Source organism: Daphnia carinata, chromosome 10 (genome assembly GCF_022539665.2).
Source record: "Daphnia carinata strain CSIRO-1 chromosome 10, CSIRO_AGI_Dcar_HiC_V3, whole genome shotgun sequence".
In the NCBI taxonomy this organism is placed as follows: Eukaryota; Metazoa; Arthropoda; class Branchiopoda; order Diplostraca; family Daphniidae; genus Daphnia; species Daphnia carinata.
This window is the reverse complement of record NC_081340.1, coordinates 6,443,532-6,464,340: the sequence shown is the minus strand read 5'-3', so window position 1 is coordinate 6,464,340 and position 20,809 is coordinate 6,443,532. Positions and strand designations below refer to the sequence as shown.

Sequence of the window (20,809 nt, the reverse complement as noted above, 5' to 3'; positions counted from 1 at the left end):
TACGCCAGTAATAACGAGTCTGAGCGGTAGATGGCTACGTGTCGGAAAAAAAGAAAAAAGTGTGATTTTTTTTTTCTCTTTTGCGAAATTTTTTTTTTTTTGCGTAAAACGGGTTGCCATAGTAATTACGCGTAGCCAGTAGATGGCAGTGCAAATTCCTTATTAAAATACTGGAAACAATAATAAATCAGAGTACAAGGGTTGTTAATAAAAGGGGGTCAAATGACGTTCCTACTATTCTAAGCATATTCTAAGCATTTTAACTACACACAGTGCGAAAAGGTACGACTGTAACCGAGACAGGGCGATTTATTTCATTTGATTGACGTCTGACAGTTGCATGCAACTTTGCAGTGTTGCACATTTAAAAGAAGATAGGCAAGTATTTCAGATAGAATTCACAAATGTCGATTACATTTCTAGCTGTAAAGGTCATAACTGTGGTAGAATTTTCTGACGGAATCCCTTTCAGGAAATCATGGATCAGTCGTACACAGTTTTCGTTTACATAGCTTTGAAAAGAACCAACCAGATCACCCTTACTTATCAAGTGCAAAATCAATCACAGAAGCTACTTGTTGTGAGACAATTCCCGTTGGTTATAGCTGCAAAATACAACATTCCATTTGCTATCGAGAAACCTGGATCTGGCTTTGTATTAATAAAATCGATAGTATTAGTATCAATAAAAATTGTCTAAATGTTACCCTTGGTTTTGTGCAGAGAATGAAGAGAGCTGTTTGAGGTTGATGAAGAAACCATGCCAAATTGAGACAAACTTGAGAACCGTTCTTCTTTGTTTGTCTGTCAAGTGCAGAGTTTGGAAACTGCTGATGGCAACATTGTTGAAGGATGTGTTTATCAGCTTTTAAAGTACAAGTCAGAAGTGCTTGAACTTGAATTTTACGAATCCTATTTTACTGAAGGCAAACATAAGAAGCAATATGTGGTAAGTTACATTTGTGACTCAAAACTGAAATTAGCAAATAAATGACATTGACAATAAACTTACCACAATTGCAAGCTGTTTCACAATGATGACCTAACTAAACCAGATGACGACAAATGCAAAGATGCACAAATGTAAACAGACTCATTTTTACAATTTTCAAAGTATGTTTATTTCGCTCATTTTGTTAGCAATGCAATGCCGAAAAAATGTTGAACCTGGAACTTTTACTGATGGAAGTATGGTCTACAGAAGAAAATCATGCATCATAGGGCAACTTAATTTCCCAGAAAAGGCTTGGCTCATGGTGGATGCAGACGGTTTCCAACATGCCAATCGAATAGTGAGACATTGACGGAATATGAAGTGGCCTCCAACGTCTCAATATGGCACGGAAACTCCTCCATTTCCTTTCATTTCTTTTAATAACTATGTTACAGATATAATGTACAGTGCTGAGGGGATGGGGGGTGGCTTATTCTACGCGCTGCATCGTACTTCGTGATAATCTTAAAAAACAAACAAAAAATGATTGAAAAATTTCTGACCGATTTGAAAATTTGACCGCGTCGAAAGCGATTGGGTTGGAATGAATGGAAATGTTGTAGTTAATTAGTCTCAGTCTTTTTGTATGTAAAAAAAAAAAATTTGATTGGCAAATAAACCATAGAAGCCCTTACTAAATATCGCAAATAACACGTTAATCGACGGAACCAAAAAGAGACAGGAATGTTACCGTTCCCGCCGCAATGGTACAATAACTGGAGTTGATGGATTATTTCAGACAATGAAACCCTGTTGGAGAGTTTAAAAGATTGTGAAAAAAAAAAAAATATTCAAACACGGAAGTAGAGAATGACGGAAATGGCACCGACGGCTTCGCACATCGTATATAAGATGGACGGGGCTTCCAAAAGAGAAAGGAAAAAAAAAAAAAAAGAGGGAAAGAGAGCTCGACTGGCGGACCCTTTTACATGGCCTCTAACTTCCGTTTAGCAACTGAGAATACAGCGAAGAAGGGAGAGGGAAGGGGGTCATTGAAGGATTTCTCGTTCAGGAATATACATCTCGTGATGTGTGGCAATTAACAACGCCTGACTGGATTACAGCTATTAAGGGCGTCTTTTTCTTTTCATTTCTTTTCTCTTCTATGGCTGTTGAGACTCGGGAACTATCTAGGAGAAGGTGGAGCTGGTACGCCCATCCTTTGGTGAATCATCGAGAGCAGCATATCAGAGTACTGCTGCATCATTTGGACCATTAACGGGTTGTTTTCGCTCGGTTGCGGCGACGTTGCATTGGCCAGCCGGTCCAGCTCGATGCCCGCTGGCGGAAATTGCAGTGTTTTCAGACTTTGGATTATGGGCACAGAAGCCGTGGAGAGCAATTGAAGCAATTCGGCGCGTTCTCGATCAGACAGATTCGATTCGGAACCTTCCGATGATCCAGTCCCGCCCGCCAATCGGCGCTGTAAAAGCAGGAGCTGTTCGGTCGACGCTTTCATGGCCTCGATAGCCAATTCGCACGAGGCCCGTGACAGCACTTTGTTGGCATCATGTTGATGGCCGCTTTCGGCGAGGGTAGTGGCCGGTACCGATCGGGGTGCGCCAATGCCCGAAGTAGATGACGTAGGTGTGACTGGACTGTTGAAAAGACTGCGGCGGGCCGGATTGGTCTTGGCAGGCGGAGTGAGAAGAAGCGAACGGGCTTTCTCGTTGCGTCCGCCCACCGTTTTCTCGAAGCTCATCACCCTAGCCTTGACGTTGGTTTTTGGCTCGGTTGCGCCAGTATCCTCCGAGCTGGATGAGTCATGCAACGCCTGTTGGATGTCGCCAGTTGACACGGCTGAAGAAATGCGGCGAACGGGTTGCAATGATTTCATCGGAGTGCCCGCGTTGCCGCCTCCACCTGGACCGACTTTGCCAACCCCAGAGGCGGCCACTTTGTTGGCCGAGCTGATGGTCGGTCGCATGGCCGACTGGTTAGACAACGGCCGCGAAATGGACCCAAACGAAGGCGATTTCGAAACGCCAGAAGCGACTGTTAGGTTTGCACGATTGGAATGGATGTGACTGGTCGAACCAGATGCGCTCGATTGCGGTCGCTTGAGTTCACTGTCGGAATCGTTGGCCTGATCGGAATCGAAAGCAAATCAATTAGTTATTCACATCGCTTTTCAAATAAGACAAAGCTCTTCTCACCTGATTGAGAAATCCCATAGAAGAGCTACGAGTCAGATCGGCCGACACGGGTCTGAGGGACGTCCGCTTGACAGGCTGAGTTTGAACAAACTGCCTGGCTTTCTGAGGTTGTGGCTGGGCCTGTGGAGTGGTGGCCATTGGTCGCGACACTTTCCCCGACACTGGTGAAGCAAAACAAAAACAAGCGAATGACAAAAGAAATCTATTTAGAGAGTTTAAAAAAGAAAAAAAAAGGACAGTTGTCGGGAAGCCTTTCAGTTATCGACTGGCATCAAACAATTCAAAGTCGGCCGACTGGACTCTGCGACACGCCAAAGCAGACACAAAGTATTCAGGAAAAGAAAGAAGAGAAAAAAACGACACTACACAAAACTCCAGATGTTTCCACGAGACCGTAACACTTCTTTTCTTTTCTCACCAATTCAATTTTAACCAAAAAAAAACAAAAAAAAACACAAAAAAAATCTAAGAAAAACGCGAAAAGCTAAAATAATAATAATAATAATACTAAAGAAGGAAAGATACAAACAAAAAGAAAAAACTGAATCGACAGTATATACCATTGTTGGGTGGAGAGGGCAAGAGTCTACGTGGCGAAGGCTTCGAGAGGTCGCTCAACGAGCAGGCCCGACGCAGACCACCGTTGCCGTTCTCACCATCAGCTTCCCCATCGTTGGCAACTGGTCGACGAAAGAACACGAAGCGGCGGGCACCAACCAAAAGGCAAGACAGAAAAAGCAGTTGGACAATCCCCCCCCCAAAAAAAAACCGAACAAAAAGATAAAAAAAAAAAAATTGTCAAAATGTTGAATTGGCGTAACCAAAACATGCACATCAAAATAAGACGCAAAAAAAACAAAAAAACAAACACGATAAAGCACCAGAAAAAGCTTAAAATCATCAGCCATAATTAGATGAGTTACGATGGGTGCAATGCAAGTGGGTGCGGCAGGCATGTTTCGTATCGGCCATTACGAGGCCGGCACATTAAAACCCAGCGAGGCCGGAAGCTACTCGAATACGATTGCCAAAATTGGCAATGAATAAGCGATTGTGAATGGGGCATGCGATCCAAGTAGCTGTTTGACCGATGGAAGAGAGAACGAGGGCGAAAAAAAAACAAACAAAAAAAAACAGGAGATGATGGTTTGAAAGAGCGTGCTTCCGATAAGTGAGATGGGCTTCGCGTGTTTGGGATTGGACAGTTAGGAGTGGTGCGATTCAGAGATCAGTGCTACTTAGGTACATTCGTACTCAAAACGTGACAGTGGGTGACTAGTGCGTTAGTTAAAAACATTGCCTGACATTAATGATAACCAAAATAATTAAATTCGGCCAGTGCAACAGCTCAAATAAAAGTAAAACGGGGCTGACAAAGAACGTCGATTATCATTCCAACAGAAGACCGGCCCTGATTTGCCCCGAAGGTAAATTTAAAAAAAAAAAATAAAAAAAAATTCATTCTTTTTGCGTAATTCCAGGTTCATTCCCCTCTCAACGCCATTTTGTTTGGTTTTTTTTTTTTTTTTTTTTTTTTTTTTTTTACTGTGTTTGCATTGGGAAAATCATGCAATCAGTGTACGATCGAGTACCTCGCCCACATTGGGCATCGGCTCTGATGTCCAGCGAGGAAGAGGACGAGGACGAGAAGCGCGTTTTAGACGGCAGTAGCTGCTGAACGCCTACGCGGCGCGTCCATTTCGATTTGGCATTGGGACGATTGGCCGCATCCGGTGGGACAGAATCCGGTCCGCTGCCGACACTTCCTCCATCGTGCGCGGGAGTCCTTTCCCGGCTGGACGGGCGAGATCGCTGCTTGCAACGACGATGCGCTTTCAAATCGCATTTGTGAGCAGCAGGTGGGTTGACTTCGGATCGCATTCGAGGCTGAACTCTGACCCAGGGTTTGGCCAGCTTGCAGTGGCCAGAGCGCTGCGAATTGAACGGAAGCTCCCAACTGACGAAACGCGGATGAAACTCTTCTTCTTCCTGTCGCCGTTGATGATGCTGGACATTTAAAAAATCAAGTGGCTCGACAGATTGCAGCAAATGATCGGGGCGCGACGTCGGGGCTGGACTTTGCCATCGCTTACGAGGAGTCGGGCACGGTGGAGGGCTTGGGGAAGAGGCCCTAGGAACGTGGTTTGCGGCGCGAGTCGAGGACGGATCGAGCGAGTCGCAACTGAGACTGGCCTCGTCGTCTTCCATGGCCGTCGACCACAAGCTTGGGTGCGGCAGTGAATGGTAAGCGGCGGCGGGTTCGCTCCACCGCTGGGATATCGGTGCGTTAGGCGAGGGGAAATCGGTCAAACGGGCAACTTGGACAGGTGGGTTAGTAGCGCTTGAAACGGTGGTGACGTCTAGCGAGCGGAAGAGATGGTGCGACTGCAGCAGACGTAGCTTACCTCGATCCTTGGCCGATCCCCAAGTGCGGCCACCCATCGACGACGACGACGACGACGAGTCCAACATTCCAGCGCCTCCCAACCCGGCGGCCGATGACGTCACGTTCGGAGTTGGCGAGGCCGTCAGCGAGGCAGGTCCACTTTCTCGAAGATCGGTGATACTCTGACTGTTCCTTAAGTTGGACTTGTAACCAATCTAATCAAGTAAAAAAAAACAAAAAAAAAACAAAAAAACAAAATAGAAGAAAGAAAACATAGAATGGCATGGTCAAGAACAACAAAACGGCACAAGCCACCCCGTCTTTCACAAATCCTATTGTGAGTCGATAGCAAATGGCGCGCGCGTGCATTTTGGCTGTTAAGGTGGTGAATCGTTAACACATTTGTTGGTTATCGTTAATGGAATTTGCGGCGTCAAATCAGACGTAATATAGACTTTAAAAATACGAAATGAATTGTTTAGAGTAATTGGATTTGTTACGCGTACGCTTTGCAACTTGCGCCGCGTCTCCTCGATTCTGCGTTGAAGTTCTTCGCGCTTTCGGACGGCCTCCGGATCACGCTGGGTCGCCTTTAATGCGCTGATCATGTCCGCGTTGCTGTTGGTTTTCGTCAAAAATTTCGAAGTCAAACTGCTCATATTCGTCTTGTTGAGCGAGGAAACGTCCTCCGTCTCGGCAGAGACGACCGTCATATCCAAGTTGTTTTGGTTATCGTTTTGCTCTCCAAGCGACTCGAAATTGTTTTTCAGGTAAGTCTCGCGACGGCCAACTCGATCCAGACTTTCAGAACTGTCAAAACAAAACACGAAAGAATGCATTACATTCAAAATCAAATTTCCGGGGTAAAAATTAAGTACTGTACCTAACGGACAGAAGAGAAAGTAGATTTCTCTCGGCAAGCTCGCCGCTAGGAGTGGACACCTCGTCATCGTCTTCGTCAGAATCTTGGGATCCCGAGACGGACACGGTGCTACTCGGCGGGTTCAAATAACCCATACCGAGCTCAGAGGCGGTCGATCGCGGTTTCTTCATGCGGCGCTGCGATCGACGCAATTCTTCCACATCCATGGCGTTGACGGTGTAATCACTACGCGAACAAGGAAAGTGAGATACCCCAAATAATAAATTTAAACCAAAAAAAAAAATATGTTCTATTTTTTTTTTTTTTTAGGACTAAAATCAATCAAAAGTACCTGCTAGTCTCCTCGTTTTGAGGATAATACATAAGCTTTTCCGTTTGTTCGGGCTCGGTTGACTCGTTGTCCGAATAATCCTCGACATCACCATCGTGCTCGGTGCCCTCGAAATCCTTGAATCACAAAAAGATTAGTACACGCTTTTTCTTTCTTTTTTTTTTTTGATTCATTTATTTATTCTTTTTCCATATTAGATCTATTCATATTTTCTAAGAAATGTACCTCCATTTTTAAACTGCTGGCGCTGCTATCGTCCGTCAGCGTTCGCCCACGTCCGCTTTCTGCAGAACTTTCGCCACCTCGTCGCGTGATTTTCGACGTCGGGATCTTTTTCATAAATTTTATTAGTGTTAATCTTACGTTATCTGATAAGTAATGATAAGGGGATCGTATCTGATAAATATGGGAAGGGGACGAGGATAAAAAAAAAAAAAAAAAAAAGAAAGAAAGAAAAAGTTCCAGGTTTTTTTTTTTTTTTTTTTTTCTCCTAACTAAATTAATTCTACACATTACGAAAATAGAGCTAAGCTGTCAGGCGTATAAGTTTGTACCTGGAAAGCGAGAGAAGCGCGCTCAATTTCATCAAGGCTCGCGGGACAAGGGACAAATTCGTCAGGCCCGTTCTGAAGTCATGAATACAGACAAAAAGAGATGAGAAACGAAGCCTACAGGATTAGCAAACCGAGAACGCTACCCATTCATCGAGAACGGCAGGCATATCAAAAACAAGGACAAGCAGGTTACGACTCTAGCCAGTAATTCAGGTTACGATAACACTCACGTACGCCCCACAAAAAATACAAAAAATAATAAAAGCGGAACGTCAAACAATAGTCTCCTTTTACCTCCTTAAGAAACGTTCCATCGTTACGGCCGTAGCTGCGGAATTCGTTACTCTCCAGCGAACTGTCCTTGGAACCGTCGGAGTCGGCCAGGTTTCCCTTTTCCACTGCGCAGATAAGCCCAAAAAAAAAAATTAATAAAATCCACGTTTTAGTTCCAGCCAGTTGCCAACCAGAAATTGTGACTTTTATTTCTTAGACGAACGGATGAAATTTATTTAAAACAAAAAAAAACAAAAAAAAAAAAAGAAAACTCACTCTGAGATGGAGGAAAGGGAATGACACTGTCGCCTTGGTAAAAGGATTTGACGGTGATGCCGGATGCGTTGGTCGTGTCCATCCGCTGGGCCCAGCGACCTTTCGGCAAGTCGACTCCTCCTTTGGCATTGCTTCCTGGCTTGGCCGGATTGTTTTCACCGATTTGCTTCTTGGCCCAGTGCGGCAGCTGGCCGACGCTGAAGCGATAATCCTCTTCCATCCCCTGCTGATGAGCGTTGGCGTTGGGATCGAACAGTTCCGGTGGCGGAGAGCCGAACTCTTCATTGTCGGTTTTCAGTTCCGGTGAAAGTGGCCCACCACTTCCGCTGCCTCCGTGAGCGTTGTACGTGGCACGCCGGCTCTCCTTGGCCGCTCTAGCCGTCTGCTGGGCAAGTCGGGCTTGGACCGTCACCGTCATATCGTGCGGCAATTTCCAGATGAAGACGCAGCCGTCGCCAGACACGCTGACGAGGTGTTTGCCGTCGTTGGTAAAGCGTAATCCGGTTACAAGCTCCGAATGGCCGTACATGGTAGCCATGCATTCACCCGAGTAGTAATCGTACACGGCCAGTGTTTTGTCCGTGCAACTAGTGGCGACGTAAAGTCCGCTGTTGTCCAGGCAGAGCTATTGGCAAAAAAAACAAAACAAATTAGATTATCCGACCTTTCTTTTTAAACCATCCAATTTCTTTTCAAAAAAAAAAAAAAGAAAAAAAAAAAAAGAAGAAATACTTTGATAAGAGTTCCGTCGTCGCTGGTCGATCCTTTAAACGTTTTGCTGTGTTTGCCCGTCGAGGTGTTGTAGACGCGCACGCTGCGATCCTGGCAGGCCGTCAAAATGTGTTTCTGGCTCTGGTCCGATTCCATATCATAAAAGGTAGTCTTTCCAACGATATTGTGTCCTCGGGCAAACTGCACCTGGCTGTTGCCATTCGCCTGTTCCAAAATAGATAGTCATCGTTTTTATTTGTATTTCTTTTTTTTTTTTTTTCTTTTTTTTTACGACTTTGCATTATTGAAGAGCCATTATTTGAACAAAAAGAAGAATGAAAACAGTGTTACTTGTTGCAGCTGGCGGAATATGAGCGACTTGTCGGCACCGCAAGAGACCATCTGAAAGAGTCCATGACTCAAAACGAAACGCACAGAAGTGATCGACGATGAATGGTCGTCCAGCGTCTGGACGAAACTGTAGCCCTGTCGTAACGGGGCGGAAAAAGAGAGACACAAACGATCCGATTAAATAGAACGAGTACATCAAAGAGCGGCGCTACTAGCGGTAACATCCGTTGTGTTCTTATTTCTTTATCTTCTTCTTCTTCTTCTTCACGGCAAGTGGTTTTTTTTTTTTTCTTTTGTTATCTATTTTACCTGATCGACGCTAAAGATGTGAATGAGACGATCGCGCGAAGCGGAAGCCAAAAGTCTCAAGCCCGATTCGGGTCGTGAATATTCCAAGCTCAACACTTCTGCGTCGTGGGCTTCGATTTTGTAGAGTTGATCCATGAATTGCATGTCGTGAATCCTAATGAAATCGTGTAAAGGTCACGAAAGACATAGAAAAAAAAAAAAAAAAAAAAAAAAAGAAGGGAGGCGCAATTATACAAAGTGTCTTTTCCCTTAACAATTCATCGGATCACCGCAGCGCGTAATTACGGAAATCCGTTACAGCTGTACAAAATACGCACGTTGGATGAAATGAAAGAAGCAAAAAAAAAAAAAAAACAAAAAAACAAAAAAAAAAAAATATCCGCTCGTTTTCCCACGTGATAAACAAAGGACTTACCGAATGTTACCGGCTCGGTCACCCGAAGCCAGGTGTTTGCCATCCGGACTGATCCGGATACATCGGACTCCGTTGCGGGCGTCATAAGTCGAATCGGTTTTGTCGGCCGATCCGCCTGCCGCCAGATCTTGATCCTTCAGGAAGGCCAAGTCTTGATCCACGTACAAGGTCTTGAGTAGATCCTTTATTTTATTTTTTTTTTTTTTTTTTTTTTTTTTTTTACGAAAGAAACAAATAAAAGAATGAGAAATTACACGTTGAACGCACACACGCTTATTTCTTTTTTGTTGTTGTCTCTTTTAAAAAACCGTGCGAAGCCCTTGGACTTTCGACTCTCGTTTGACGTATACAAGTGAGACATAAAAACTAAGTAGGTTAAGGATTGAATAATCCCATCTCGTATTTCATTTGGCAGCATGATAGTCTGCCAGAGATAACATTCATGCGAAGCTTAACGTTAAGTCTAAACACCCCTGCCATCTTTGCCATCTTCCAGTCTAAACTTGGTCTGAGCCATTTGTTATTGTTAATAAGAATCGTCTTTTCCTTTTTCAAACACTCACGTTGCTGTAAATGTTGCGCCGGTAGATGGTGTTGGTGCCCATGTTGGGGTCGAGATTCCAGACGCGGATGGTATCGTCGCTGGAGCAGGTCACGAACGAGCCAGTGGGCAGAACGCCCTTCATGCCTTCTTTGGACGAGGGGTACGACTCGACGCCCCAGATGCACGCAGCGTGGTACAAAAACGAATGCGATTTGCCAACCTATCATAAAGAAAAAAAAAAAAAAAAAAAAAAAAAAACGATTGACCCAGCAGACAAGAGAAGAACAAAAAAACAAAACAAAAAAAAAATGGACATAAATATGGTACCTTGCGGATATCGGTGACGTCCCACAAATAGAGGCTGCGATCGCTGTAGACGCAAGCCACCTTGTGGTTTGTCTCGTCATAGGTGAGCGCCACCGTGTCCGGATATTTGGCATTGGCCGGATGCGAGGCCATGTGACTGATGGAGAGACCTTTGGCCACGTCGACGCCGAGGTAGTGCGTCCTCGGCAGGGTCGTCACAAACTGCAGCGTGAACGGACTGAAACAGCGGACGATGCCGTCAGCGCAGCCGACAAAGATGTGCTGCTCGCCCACCACTAAACAATTGGCACTTGACGTCTACACGCAACCAACGGTTCAATAATAAAACAAATGAAATAAATAAATAAAAGAAAAAAAAAAAAAAAAAAAATGGGATGAGATGAGATGAAACACACAGATATCATCAATCACAAAGGGAAAAGGTGGTCACGACATAACGGTGAAACAGTTTGCTTCGTTTCTTTTACCCTCAATTCGACCCATTTGTCCAGCAGCCGACGGTTGTTGAATTCACAGAGGAGTCCCGTCTTGGTAATGGCGTACGTCGAGTCTCCCATCTCGCCTCGACCGCATCCGACGTCGCAGAAATAGTTGTTGCGCTGTTCGCCCAATATGGCCGAACGGCCCATCAACGGCACAGGCTCCTTATACTGCAAAAACCCACACACACGCACACACACGCACACACGTTATTTTGCCCCGAGTTTTTGGATGATGGGAGGAAAACAAATCCCGTCCAGCCGGGATGAGATGAACAATAAAAAATAAAAGAGAAAAAAAAAAGAAAAAAACAAGAATTGGAAAAGAGCGTGACCATTAGCATCAATCAATCGAGATAGCGAAATCAAAGAGGGAATGATGTTACAAAACAGGTAGAACGAACATGACTATTAAAATCGTGAATATGAAAAAAAAAAAAAAAAAAAAAAAGAAAAAAAAAGAAATAAAAAGAAATAAATAAAAAAAAAAGGAAGCGATGCGAACCTTGGCCGAACGGGAATATTCCAGGTACCAAAATTTGACGTGCCGATTGCCCACCGTCACGAAATAGGATCCGTTTTCGGCGAAGGAAACGGCCTTCACCTTGGACGACACTTTGTTTGAGGCCACTTTGACGCCGCTTCGCCAGTCCCACACGTTGACGATCATGTCGTGCTGCGATCCGACCGACACCACGTACTTGTGGTTCGGCGAAAAAGCCTAAACATTTCGTGCGGAAACATCAAACCCCACCAGACAAAAGAAACCAAAACAATTAAAAACAACCCAAACAAACACAAAAAAAAAAAAAAAAATATAGCACAAAACAAAACAACAACAACAAAAAAAAAAAAAAAAAAAAAGAGGAGACACTGTCAAAATAAAATTCATCAAGAACTCAAAGAGCTCGAAAGAATGTTTGCCCAATTAAAAAAAAAAAGGGGGGGGGGGGGGACCGGTGTGTTAGCGCAACACCTTTATACATAAAAAAAAAAAAAAAAAAAAAAAAAAAGGAACAAGTTTGACATCGGAATGTCTAAAGGATAAGAATGGCTTCAGCTCTTTTGATTGCGGGCCGAGAGGCGCCACGTTATTATTATTACTTTGCAGGTCCCGATATAGCAGGTAAAAATCCATTCACAGTTAAATCAGATTTTTTTTTTTGTTTCTTTTTTTTTCCCGTGACTTGACGCCGCATCGCTGAACCGAATTAATCTAAAAACCAAAATTCTTTTTGCCTTTTAAAATTAGTTTGTTTTTTTTTCCACGAATAATAGAGCAAAGTCTCCCTAGTAAAAATATTAAGTGGACGAACCGCGAACACGACAAAAAGGAGGGGGGAAAAAGAAAAGAAAAGAAAATAAAAAAATAAAAAATAAAAATGAACGTACCGCGCATACAACGCCGAACTTGTGCCCAGCAAATTCGGCCACCTGGCTCCTGTCGGCCAGGTCCCAGATGCGGACGGACGGCTGGTGACCGCACTCGCCCGTCACTAGGTATTTGCCATCAGCCGAAAAGGCCACCGCCGTTAGCGTCTTCCGCGACGGGTTGACAATGTGAGTTTGGCGGTTCTTGCGCGGGTGGAACAACACCACGGAACATCTGTCCAAAATAAAAATGAAAAAATAAAAAAAAAATAAAAAATAAAAAATTAATGAAAATCACAACCGACTCGGCGCGAGGTGAGACATTTCAAAGTCCAGTAAGCGGCTGGAACACACAGAAAAAAAAAGAGAAAACGGGGAATACGAGGGCCGTTTCGTAACGTACGTCATCCATCACGAAATCAATCAACGATGAAGAGACGATAGTTTTTTGTTTTTTTTTCAGTGCGGACTAGGCCGATTCATCATTGGCGAACGTAACGCAGAGACCCACCCGAAAAAATGCCTTCAAGGAGATGGGAATGTGTGCATAGCCGGAGTTTTTAGAGATAAAAGAGAGAGTGGAGAGACACAACCATGACCAAATGATTCAGCAACTGCTAAAAATCTAATGGCAACGCCAAGGTTTTTTTTTTTCTCTCTCTCTCTCTTGAAAGGTGACGTTATGGAAGTGACCAACATTTTATTGCTATCTATAAAAGATTCACGACTGCCTCCATTTAGTTCACGAAACATATTTTGTTTGCTTAAGAATTTTCGACGTTTTTCTCTTTGAATCTTCCTTCTTTTTTTTTATGATTTAAAGCTTTGACACGGACACGCGAACCTCCCATTAAAGATTAATTTTTCTTTAAAGTAACGAAGCGAAAGGTGCAAGCGTTTGCAATTCAAAATCAAAACGACGAGGATAAAAAAAATAAATAAATAAAATAGGTGAAGAAAACGTGATGGATCATCGTTCAACAACTTGGCAATGGCAAAAAAAAAAAAAAAAAAAAAAAAAAAAAATTTCACATAAAGAAGGTGAACACGCTAGGAGCGAGAGGTGACGTTAGTGGACTACGTAACATACCCTGCAGGATAGGCGATGGTTCCAGTATTGTGATCACAGGCCAGAGCCGCATTTGACGTGACGGTCAAGCCGAGGACGCGTTCCAGCTTCACCTACGTTTCCCCCCCCCCCCCCAAAAAAAAAAAGACAAAAAGAAAGAAACATGAGAAAAAAATGAAATATTACACTGTTTAAGGAAAAACACAAAAGGACACAGAAACAATGGAAGGGCGCGACCGGTGGGGGGTCATCCCAACGGCGCAAACCAAAAGTATGTCCTCTTTCGCACGGACTTTTTTTTTTTATTTTTTTTTTTTTTCCTATTTCTTTCCAAGAGTCAAAAAGACAACACATCCCGCAAAGGTGCCAACACACACACACACACACACACCCAACATGGAGGAACAGGAAAAAAAAAAAAAAAGAAAAGAAATAAAGAGTAAATATAGAACTAATTCACTCCATTTTTTGTCTCTTCTCACCTGGCCGTGCCAGGCCACTTCCTTATCGGCCACGGGATGATGAAGCGACTCGTCATTGTTGGACGAAGAGAAGGCTACGGGCGCCATGCTGGACACATCCGTAACCAAAACACACACACACACACACACACAGCGTACGCACTTGTCAACAACAACAACAAAAAAAAAACAACAAGACAAACTTAAACTAAATGAAACGGATGGGAAAAGGCGTTTGTCGGAACACGGAACAGACACCGCTTTGCGTTGTGCTTTTGTGTAATGGAACGGTCCCGACGTCTTCGGGAGTACCGACCTGCACGAACCACCAACTCAAAGTGAGTGGTATTCACGCTGAGGCCAGCGACATAGTCCCGTCGGCCGTTTTCTCTCTTCTTCGTTCCTTTCGTCTTTACTATTTTTTTTTTTTTTGTTGTTCATTCTTCTGTTCTTCTTCATTTCTCTTCGTTTTTTTTTTATCCCGTTCTTTTTCTTTCTCTGGACGGCGCTCACGAACAAGAAACGAGCCCATAAGGCGCGAATGCCACGACAAAAGGGAGACGTAGAGAATTTTTTTTTTTTGTGAAAAAAGCAAGAAAAAGAAATCGAGGCTAACGACGCGTTCCGCCGTTCGCCGATCAAACAGAACGTGATCCTACCCTCGGAAACGGGTTAAGGTTGCGGATATTCGCTGCGGAAATGAGCTAAATTAACACACTCGTTAGAAAAAATTAAAAAAAAAAAAAAATAATAATTCAAACAACAATGCAAAAATGATGGACGATGAGCTTGAGCAGTCGACCGTCATTTCCGGATATGAAAGGCTCCTTCCATTTTCATTCCTCCACGTGTTGTCGAAAAGAATAGAGTCAAAATGACGAAGCCACGATCTCAATTCCACGTTACTACCTCAAGAGGTAAGAACAATTGAAGACCGCAATGGGATTACGAGGACGACATTCAAAGACGTCAACCCAGGGACTCGATGACGTGATAAAAAAAAAAGAAACATTTAAAATATATTTTTTAATATTTCTTTCTCCTTTCTTTTTTTTTTTTTAGAGGGCGATAATCATCATGCTCTACACACACCTATTACACATTAAGTATGCAGTCCGCGCCTCTGATGTCTGTTTTTATTTTAGACTATTTTCGGGTTCCAATTTTTTTGTTTTCTTTTTTTTTTTTACTGGACACACAAAACACACAAAAGGACATTCCGATGTCGTCCTAGATTATCTGTTCAAAAAAAAAAAAAAAAAAAAAATGAAATGTTTGAGGAACGAAAGAGAGAAAATAAAATCCGGCCGGATAAACTGAGCCACGCAGCAACAGGTACGCTCCTCAATAAAAGTTAGAAAATGTTTTCAGAGAGTCAGTTGAACCCATTCTTTTTTTTTTTTTTTTTTTTTTTTCCCCTTCTCTCGTTTACAACCAGAGTGCAGTGGTTTGTTTATTTCGATTCAAACAGCGAAAGGAGCAACGAAGAAGACTCTCTCCTTCGCGCTCGTTCCACTGCGGACTTGCGGTTCTCATTTGCGTCTTCACAACAACAACAACAAAAAAGGGAGTCCTTTTTATTTTCTCCTTTTTTTTTTTTTTTGACGACTAGGCGATCACGAAAATTGTATTCCAAATGCGCGGCAAGTCGAGCGCAGAAACAGTCGACGCCCACTCAAGAAAAAAAAAAGAAAAAAAAAAGGGAAAATGAGAAGAAAACTGTTGCAAAAAGGAGTGGCGTTTGGGCGAGCGCAAGTCAAAGTGAAAATTTCCTTTTGAAATTCAAAAATTAAATCAGAGCGAGTCGCATTTATATTCTGGGTCAAACGCAGAGTTATTTTCTCCGCAGCTGCGACGCTGAAGAGACAAAGCCATTGTATCGATATCTCGACAGATCATGATGGATACGTCTACGGTTCAATGAAACGGTGCGGAGAAAACTATTTGCTTAACCGAACAAAAACAGGTTTAAAAAAAAAAAAAAAAAATAGCCAAAAATAAGACAAAAGAAAAGAGAAATCCGGGATTATTAATGAAAAAAAAAAAAAAAATTCGCCAAAAAAAGATGTGGCCATCAGACGTTTACAATTTGTTTTTCTGTTCGTTGTCCTACGAAGCCAAAGGGGTTAGATGTACGCCCTCCCGCCGTGGGTTTGCGTTCGGGACACACAAACAAGCAATAACACAACCAAATAACAGTCACGGATTCTTTCAGGGTCCAATCCTCTCTACCCTGAAATTCTCTTCTCTCTCTCTCTCTCTCCCCCCCTCTCCCTCAATACCATCTCAAAAGAAAATGTTGAAAGCTTTCCGTCATCGTGTCTAGTAGACACTACCTGTCGAGACAAAAACAAAAAAAACCTGCTGCAACACAATGTTAAAGAACAAAAAAGGGAAGTCATTTTTCCTGATTTCAATTTTTTTCCCATTCTTCTTCGTCTTCTTCTTTTTTGAGTAATAGAATGTAACATTCCCTGTTACACCGTAAACCTTTTTCTTCGCTTAAAACATTTTTTTTTTTAAGAACATAAAAATGGAAATTAAAACGGAAAAACTCGGCTGATTAGACCTTCATAAACATTGTGTCTAAAAAAGAACATGAAAAATAGACCATCGTTATCTTGTTCTACTAGGCAGGGAAGAGCTGAAACAAAAAGTAGGGGGCGCAAAGAATAAATTTAAAAAAAAAAAACAACAAATTTTTCGACTAAGCGAACGATGTCGGGACTTAACGGTAACATGGTACCATACAGATGACGTCGGGACAGACCCGTGATCGGTAAGGTAGAAAAACAGCCAACAGGTGGAGAGGGGCTTTTCACACACACACACACACATATGCAACAAGCCATATGCTACCATCTTCTTTTTTTTTTTTTTCGCATTATCTACAGAAAAAAATAATAATGCGGGCACGTAAAGTTAAAAGGGCTTCTTTGTGTGTAACCGACGGGCTTGATTTAACATCAGAGTTTCATTTTTTTTTTCCCCCGTGCTCAGTCAATAAGAGAGATAGACGCTTGTCTATCATGACGTGGCTATAGATTATTCAATGATGTGCCGGTGGCGTGATACGAGGCAATGCCAACATGAAACAACGGACGAAAATAAAAACAAACAAAAATAAAATGTAGCGGAGGTGGTCAAATCAAATCGGTTTCAACCGAAAGAACAATTTTCGGGACGCCGTCTGTTTTGTTTTTGTTTGTTTAATGTTTTTTTTTTGTTTTTTTTTTGTTTTAGATTTTCGGCAGAGAGAGAGAGAGAGAGGGGGGGGGGGAGGACGAAATTAAAGACCGTGAATGAACACAACCCCAATCGCTATAATCGATTTTGCCATTTCACATCGAAAGCGTGGTCCCGGAAACTCTCGGTTCCTCACGACTGGCCCTATGTACGTGTGTGTGTGAGTCAGATTTTTGTTTGTTTTGGCCATTCTTATTTCACAAAAAAAAAAAAAAAAAAAAAAAGAAAATCGTGTGCTGCACAGCCGACGATTTTTTTTTCCAACAAGGTAAAAGTAAAAACGAATAAAAAAATTCAAAACCAAAATATAAAAAAAAAAAAATGGGAACGGACTACTGATCACACTCAACATATCATATACACCTTACAATAAAGCTATTAGCAACCCCTGGTCGGATATGGAGGGCGGTTCCACCAGCAAGATTTTTTTTTTTTTTTTTTTCGAAACAAAGCAGACACAAAAGAAAAAATCTTATAATAGTATGTACAATACAGCGTGTTATGAAATTCAATAAGGAAAGGGAAAATCAAAGGTTGGGTGTCGGGCTCCACTTACACGCGCAACAACAAGATAGAGAGGGGGAATTCGAAACGTGCCGGAGCATAAGGGAAGCTGGGAAAAAAAACTAAAATGGGTTTTGTTATTTCTTTCAAAATGCAATACATAGGGCTCCCTGGACTAGACGTCCGTGCGGTTATTGCGGTGTGTGTGTGTGTCTCTCAGTTTGGGCGACACAGTTTCTCTAGCGTTCCAAAATTACACTCTCAACCGTGACGGCAGGAAATCTAACAACCTCCCCTTCTCTCTCTCTCTCTGCCGACCAAACAACTAGACAAATCATCAAAGCCAATAACAACGATCGGATGCACACCCGCATTCACAGGTGGAAAAAAAAAAAAAGAAGGTGATTGCATGTCACCTTGTTCCACATTCCTCCGCTCACATAATTGTTACATAGCGAGAGAAAATTGGGGGAGTTTGACAAACAAGTGATACTAATCTAATGGTCGGTTCTTTTATACTCTTCCCAGTTTTTAGGCGTGATGATACCAAGTTATTCTTTTTTTTATTCAGACAACCGAAACAATTACGTTTTTTTGTTTGTTTTTTTTTTTTTCAAAAAGTTTTTAGGGCGGAATAATCGGGATTCCGATGAATCAAGAAAGTCGGCGAGTTTAAAGTAAGTCTACTAGGCGGAAAAGGATATTAGTTGGTTCAATGCCTCCTAGCAGTAAATCAGCCGAATTCAGAAAAAGAAAAAGAAAAACTAAATTAAATGTAACTAAAAAACAAATGGCGACGACTGGAACGAAATGAGGCGCGACCGGAGCCCATTCGAATAAGCGCAGAAAAAAAAAAAAAAAATTTAGAAGACGAAAACAAACGGTAGACGTGCCCAAGTCATTTCACAAAGAGAGGCCATTTTATTTTCGTCGTATTTCAATTCCTGTTGGCCCCACTTTTTCTTTTGAAAGAGCTCGAAAAAATTAAGTGTTGCAAACATTCAGGCCATCTTCATTTCCCATTCGCTTTTCCCATTCTTAACCAATTTTCGTCTTGTCTTACATCGTGATGACGACATCTTACGACGGCTGGAATATGTCCCCATTTCCAGCCAACTTCGCAAAGGGAGGGCAACAACGTGGAACTGAACACGAGTCACGATTAACGAATCTCCGAAAATAATGGAGAGACGTAGAAGCAGAAGAAAAGAAAAAGCCTGTCTCATTCAGCGATAAAAGTTCGCCATTTCATTTCATTTTCTCTTTTTTTTTTTTTGTTTTTTTTTTTTTTTTCGTGATAAGATGTCAATTGAAAAAGGAAACCAGCAAGTCGTTCGGAGAACCGACAAACACATCAACGAAAATAATCGGCTCTCTATGTACCGCCTTCGGTAAATCCACAGGAAGTCGATAAGGTGCCATTGCAAGTTGGAAAGCCAATTGCTTGTTTATTTATTTGTGTGTGTGTGTGTGTCCCCTAGTCAAGTGTGGAGCTCAAGAAAAATGGGACGCTCGCGCATGTTCAGCATATTCAAATACAAATTCTCGATAAAGAAGTCCAGGTAGACAGGTAGGAATGGGAAAAGAGAAGAACCTGCTCGGCTCAACAAAAAAAAAAAGAGCCCCAAAAATGGAATGCGCAGACACACACCATTTTCAAAAAAGATAAGGGCATGGGTGGAGTGTAAAACAGAATCGAATGAAACGTTATGTAAGGTTTCTTATTTTTTTTTTTGTTGACAACATCGATCGTTTCTTTTCTCGACTTCCCGTTTTTCTTAAACCTCGTCCAACCCCGAAAGAAAAAGGCAAAACGGTGAAAGAAATCAAATATGCAAAAGATAAAAAAACAAAAATGCATTTTCAATGAGGGCGTAACACGCGCAAATATTTTTTTTTTTTTTTAATTTTTCGCCTTACTCTCATCTTTATGTTGTTGTCGGCGACCTCATTCTCTGCTGTTTTCGGTCCAGGTACTGCCGCTCGCCCATTAATGACAACGTTTTTCTGGATCATCTGTCTGCCCTTGTATTTTTTTTACACTCTTCTGATAAGCGATCACTCTACGATGCAAATACTTTAGTCCTGACGAATTTAACAACAGAACAAGGTCCGACGCAAAATAAAACAAAACAAACAAAACACTACTCGCTTATCGCCTTCATATTTTGAAGCCGCTGTAAAACAACGTGAAAACAACAACAGCAGCAAACACCGTTGGCGGGCCACCGAATCGCGTTTTACGGTAACAATCACTTTGCGAAACGAAACTGTTTTCCGACGTGTGGACTTTTTCTCTACCGTTTTTTTTTTTTTTTAATCTCTAAGCGTTCGCTGTGAACGGGTCGCAGGCACGGGACAAACTGGACGCTCACAGACGGTGGTCACAGAGTCGACCTCGTTCGACTGGGCGGCCGTAGACGGACGGGGGGGGGAGAATATTTTTTGAAAACAGCATATGCCCAAGCGCGCTGATGGAGAGAGAGAGAGAGAGAGAGACTCGTGTCTAACACACCCACCGAACACAGAGCTTCATTCGCCGAACCTGTATGCACCTGACTAGGGGAAGACAAAAAGAAAATGGAAAAGGCTTCTCTCTCTCTCTCTCTTTTTTTTTTTTTTCATTTTTCCTTTTGTTGTTTTTTCCCTTTCTCTTTCCGTTCGAGAACACGAGCCATTAAGGACGAATATTTATTTATTTATTTTTCTCGGTCGTGATGTTCGGCTGCAAAACAAGAGGAAACATCCGACTGACCTCGACCCAGTAGTCCCCCTGATTTGTAAAACACGCTGCTGTTTGCCACTGTTATCGTTTTTTTTTTAGCATTGTTTAAAAAAAAAATAATGATGAAGGTAGTAGAGATATCATTGGTATGATGGACGGGTTTCTCTTTCGCACGCCTTGAACTTGCAATCGGAAAAACGAGATATTGAACAAAAAAGAGCAACCAAGCGCAAATAGAAAAAAAAAGAAAAGAAATGGTAGACAAAAGACAATTGGAAGCCCCACATCGGGACTGCCTTTCTACCTAATCAGAATTGCGTACATGTGTGGCATAGGGTTTTCAACATTCGTGCCTTTCATACGTCTGCTCCAAATGATTTAAAATCCAAAGAACAAATCAAGAGAAAAACAAAAATGCAGCCATTTTTTTTGTTTTAACCTGAC

General features: G+C 42.4%; 1 protein-coding gene and 1 pseudogene across 1 annotated transcript; one reads left to right on the top strand and one right to left on the bottom strand.

Annotated features, from left to right (window-relative positions):
• The first annotated feature begins 73 nt into the window (after positions 1-73).
• Positions 74-1,236, top strand: LOC130701342 (troponin C-akin-1 protein-like; annotated as a pseudogene).
• Positions 1,097-19,774, bottom strand: LOC130701335 (mitogen-activated protein kinase-binding protein 1-like). Its single transcript, XM_057523309.2, has 22 exons — positions 19,561-19,774; positions 13,451-13,542; positions 12,382-12,595; positions 11,495-11,710; positions 10,978-11,160; positions 10,511-10,807; positions 10,203-10,403; positions 9,640-9,821; positions 9,225-9,378; positions 8,916-9,050; positions 8,586-8,789; positions 7,854-8,478; positions 7,599-7,702; positions 7,305-7,376; positions 6,976-7,080; positions 6,751-6,866; positions 6,420-6,644; positions 6,043-6,346; positions 5,556-5,751; positions 3,711-3,830; positions 3,151-3,311; positions 1,097-3,080 (listed from the first exon to the last, which is right to left on the bottom strand). The coding sequence occupies exons 1-22, from the start codon at positions 19,654-19,656 to the stop codon at positions 2,121-2,123; spliced, it is 4,962 nt and encodes a 1,653-aa protein (XP_057379292.1). The 5' UTR covers positions 19,657-19,774; the 3' UTR covers positions 1,097-2,120.
• Between the last annotated feature and the right edge of the window lie 1,035 nt (positions 19,775-20,809).

Coding starts and splice junctions, on each gene's coding strand:
- LOC130701335 (XM_057523309.2), bottom strand. CDS start 19,656: ATGATCCAGAAAAACGTTGTCATTAATGGGCGAGCGGCAGTACCTGGA. Junction 12,596..13,450: donor ACCATCGCCTATCCTGCAGG/GTATGTTACGTA, acceptor TATTTTGGACAG/ATGTTCCGTGGTGTTGTTCC. Junction 9,379..9,639: donor GACCGAGCCGGTAACATTCG/GTAAGTCCTTTG, acceptor CGATTTCATTAG/GATTCACGACATGCAATTCA.